Source organism: Pterocles gutturalis, unplaced genomic scaffold (genome assembly GCF_000699245.1).
Source record: "Pterocles gutturalis isolate BGI_N339 unplaced genomic scaffold, ASM69924v1 scaffold12124, whole genome shotgun sequence".
NCBI classification, from domain to species: domain Eukaryota; kingdom Metazoa; phylum Chordata; class Aves; order Pterocliformes; family Pteroclidae; genus Pterocles; species Pterocles gutturalis.
In genome coordinates, this window is record NW_010133307.1 from 1 (window position 1) to 3,856 (window position 3,856).

Sequence of the window (3,856 nt, forward strand, 5' to 3'; positions counted from 1 at the left end):
TGGGGCTCCCGCTGGTTCCTTTCTTTTGAAAGAATCACAGCGTAGTTAGGTGTGAGGTTAAAATTTATGGATTACAGAGGCGGGGGTTGTTAAACTGAACGTGCTCTCTTGCTTCAGCTGCTGGAATTGATCGTGGTGAGGACTCGCCCCAAAGCCTCCCGGAATTATTACATTAACTGCACAGGTTACAGAAGCGCGCAGCTGCGGTGGAACATCATGTGTGTGCAAGTTGGGAACCTACGCAGTTTACAAAAGGTTTATTGTGCAAAGTTTGAGCTCAGCTTAACTGATGGTACATCAGCTGTCCCAGGTTTTGTTTTATTGCTCTGGGTTTTTTAAACCAAACATTCGGGCAAACCCCACATGAGCAAGACAGCCTCACCCCAGCAAAGCAAATACACCTTTGGACAAATCACAGGTAGATCCCTCGTTCTTTCAAATGCTCGCCTTCTGCTGCAAATGTAGATTTAGAACCTGCGTGTGGAAGGCTGCATCGCGCTTTATCTTGTGCTCTGGTTTGATCTCATCCTGGTATAATAACTTGAAAGCAATGCAGGAAATCAGTACTGGACGTGGCTCCGCATGACAAAATCTTGCTCTGAACCAAACTCATGTTTGACTCAGGTACAGCTAAAAACTGCAAAACCATGGAGTCTTCAGCAGGCAGCTGTTCTGTCCTGGAAATAAGTTCAATTCACTTGTAAATGTCAGACATTGCTTCATCACTTCTTTAAAGTGATAGTCTAGATTTAATAAAATAAGAGTTGAGACCATAAATATTGAATACAGTTGGAAAACGCAAGCAGAGTAGAGCTGTGAGTAATCTTTAAACCACAGCACGACCCAGGGCCACAGACCATCCACCCACGCTGGCACAGCTCGCACAGATGGCTTTGCCCTTGATCAAGAGAACCATATTTCAGGGAAATGGCAGGCTATTTTGCAGGGAATTATGATTCATTGGACTGTGTTAACAGTGTGTTTTGCATAGTTTCCTGTCTCCCCATCTTTCCATTTATTCATGTACATTATTTATACAGAAATGCAAACACTTCCATCCCCCGTTTAATACATCATGACCTGCTCCTGAAAAAAATCCTACATATAATCTATACCTGTTATTAAATATGAAAAATGTACAACAGTGAGTAAGTCACTGTCATCTTTTGTTGCCCCCAATTAGTTCTGGTATAACCCTTTTAGCTTCAAGATAAACCAGATTATAACTTGCCTGTCAAGGCTGAGGTTTATTTTACGCAACATGTGTAATATCTGAGCAACCAGTGTCGTAATTATCAAAATGATTACCCTATCAGTCAGCAGCTCAATTGGCCAGAAGACCTTTACATCTTTTTGCTGATTATGTACTTTTTGAAGCAAAGACAAATGGTAATAACTAATAGTAGTGCCTCTGGGCATAAGGGCAGGTAAGTATTGCAAAACTCCATATGCATTGGACCAGCCCAACGTAGGTCTTCTACCAGCTGTCCAAACAATGGAGACTCAATATGGATTAAATAATATTAGAGACTAAATTTTCTATCTCCTCTTTTTTTTATTCTAGAATTTAGAATGCTGGCCAAAAAAAAAATGATCCTTTGATTGAGACGCAGTTATTTCTCCCCTTCTTGTTCCTTTCCTGAAGGAAATCTTCATCGTAGATCAGTGGGGAACAACAGAATAGAGCATAATGAAGCTAATAGAAATTTTTTATTTCAGGTAGCTGAATCTCAGTAATGACCAAATCATAAGACCTGTATTTACTCTCTACCATGCAGAGTGCAGTTAAACTTATTCATACAAATGTAACTTGCTGTGTTTATGACGCAGACAGTGTCATCAAAGCAGACAGCTTCATGCATGAATCAGGAGGAAGAGTAACTGGTGGAGTCCAAGGCAGCCAGTTAGAGCTGGGCACATTTTTAAGAGGAGTTCGCTCATGGTTGGATTGAGTCCATGTGCCCATGTAGACTCACATTAGAAGCCACTTGAGATTAATTTGTTGCTGGGAGACGAGATGCACCAATAAATCAGGTATCTTGTCATTTCGTGCATTGGTAAGTATGGACAAACCTTAGGATTTGCCCTCCTTGCTGGCTGTGTTCATATTTCCTTTCTTTTCCAAAACAGATGTGGATGCAGTAATAAAGGGGTTTCTCTCTGGGCACACACTGAACCAGGGCAGACAGGTAGCGGTTCCCTGGGCCACGGGGTTAGGGAGTACAACAGGCTGCTGCCAGTTCGTTACACCGTTGTACAATTTAAAGAGTTCTTAAATGGTCATGTAAGTGTGGTTCACTGTTCAAATACGTTTGAAGACTGTAACCTTTGCGCTTGTGACCAACTGGTATGTTACTCATAGTTGTTCCACCCACAGGCTTGGCACTGAACGTTACAGCTTCATAAATACTGTTTGCGTATTATCACGTTGATAAAAGCCAGCATATATTTGTACAGAGCTTTTACTAACTTTCCACAGTGCAAAGCTGCTTCTTCCCCTTCTTCCTGACTCGTTGTGCTTCATCTCACAGAGGAAGAAAGACATCTTACCAACAAAAATTGGCTTCACAGAAGACAGTGAATTCCAGCTTTAAAGGCTGAATAGAGAACACCACGGCACGAATGGGCCTCCAGAGCACCAAACATGCCAAAGTCAAGCAAGCTAATATACTGATGCTGGGACTTGATTATGCGGGAAAATCGACACTATTGTACAAGTTCAGGTATAACGATGCTTTTCTAACAATTCCAACAATTGGCTTTAATGTTGATATGATTGAAACCAGGCAAGATTTTACATTGACGTTTTGGGATGTTGGAGGACAGCAGAAAATGAGACAGGTTTGGTGCAATTTCCTGGAAGACGCGGAAGCACTACTGTACGTCGTGGACAGCTCTGATAAGCAACGTCTGGAAGAATCAAAGAAAGAATTTGAATGGATTTTAAAGAATGAATTTATGAAAAGTATACCAGTCGTTGTGCTAGCAAACAAGCAGGATTTGCCTGGAGCTTTGAACGCTGAGGAAATAACTCGGAGATTCAAGATCAAGAAGTACTGCAGTGACAGAAATTGGTATGTACAACCCTGTTGTGCTATCACGGGAGAAGGTTTATCAGAAGCTCTCCAAAAACTAACTACATTTGCAAAACACTCCATCAGATCAAAGGAAACTTCTACAATCTTTAAAGAAAGCACAGTTCTTTAAGAATTTCTATTATCAAATTCTGGTGAACAGTAATCAACTTCTTTTGTTGCACAGACTAAACCTGAAAATACTGGATTCTGGAGAACTCTTATAAGGAAATATTTATCAAAAACTTTGACAATATTAAATTATACTGTTACACCTGCAGATGCTTCTGAGATACTACTCTGCAGCATTTTATTAGTGATAGTGTTCTCGGGGTTATTCAGCTCAGAAGTGTGGCTTTTGAATGATGAAAAAGGTGGAGCTGAGCTTCTGAATTTTAGCTAGTAGAAACAAAATGGGTGAGCAGCGCTTAAAATGCTTAAATCAAGTATTTTGTCAAGACATTAAATAGCAAGTCATTTGTTCAGCAAGAAAAGCAAGAGATAAAATGTTGTTTCATAATAAATGTTACGTGGATGTATTTCTCATGTAAAAATATAGTCATTTTAGAGCGCAACCTCTTAATTATGTACGGGAGAACCTATGAATCTGAAATACTTGTTGCATATTATTGCATTCTTGGACCAATTACTTCAAACATATTTTAACAAACAGGATCTGCTCCTCATCAAGCCACAGACAGAACTGAGATCCAGTGCTGTGTGTAAGGTGCAGGGCTGATGTCCCTTTGTTACAGAAGGCCATGCAGCAATTGCTTTGTTTC

At 40.4% G+C, this 3,856-nt stretch overlaps 1 protein-coding gene across 1 annotated transcript; it reads left to right on the plus strand.

The window, feature by feature from the left end:
• The first annotated feature begins 2,622 nt into the window (after nucleotides 1–2,622).
• On the plus strand, nucleotides 2,623–3,207 carry ARL14 (ADP-ribosylation factor-like 14). The gene has a single exon (XM_010081184.1). The coding sequence runs from the start codon at nucleotides 2,623–2,625 to the stop codon at nucleotides 3,205–3,207; it is 585 nt and encodes a 194-aa protein (XP_010079486.1).
• The last annotated feature ends 649 nt before the right edge of the window (nucleotides 3,208–3,856 follow it).

What these genes read in the sequence shown, in the direction of transcription:
- ARL14 (XM_010081184.1), top strand. Translation starts at nt 2,623, where the DNA reads ATGGGCCTCCAGAGCACCAAACATGCCAAAGTCAAGCAAGCTAATATA.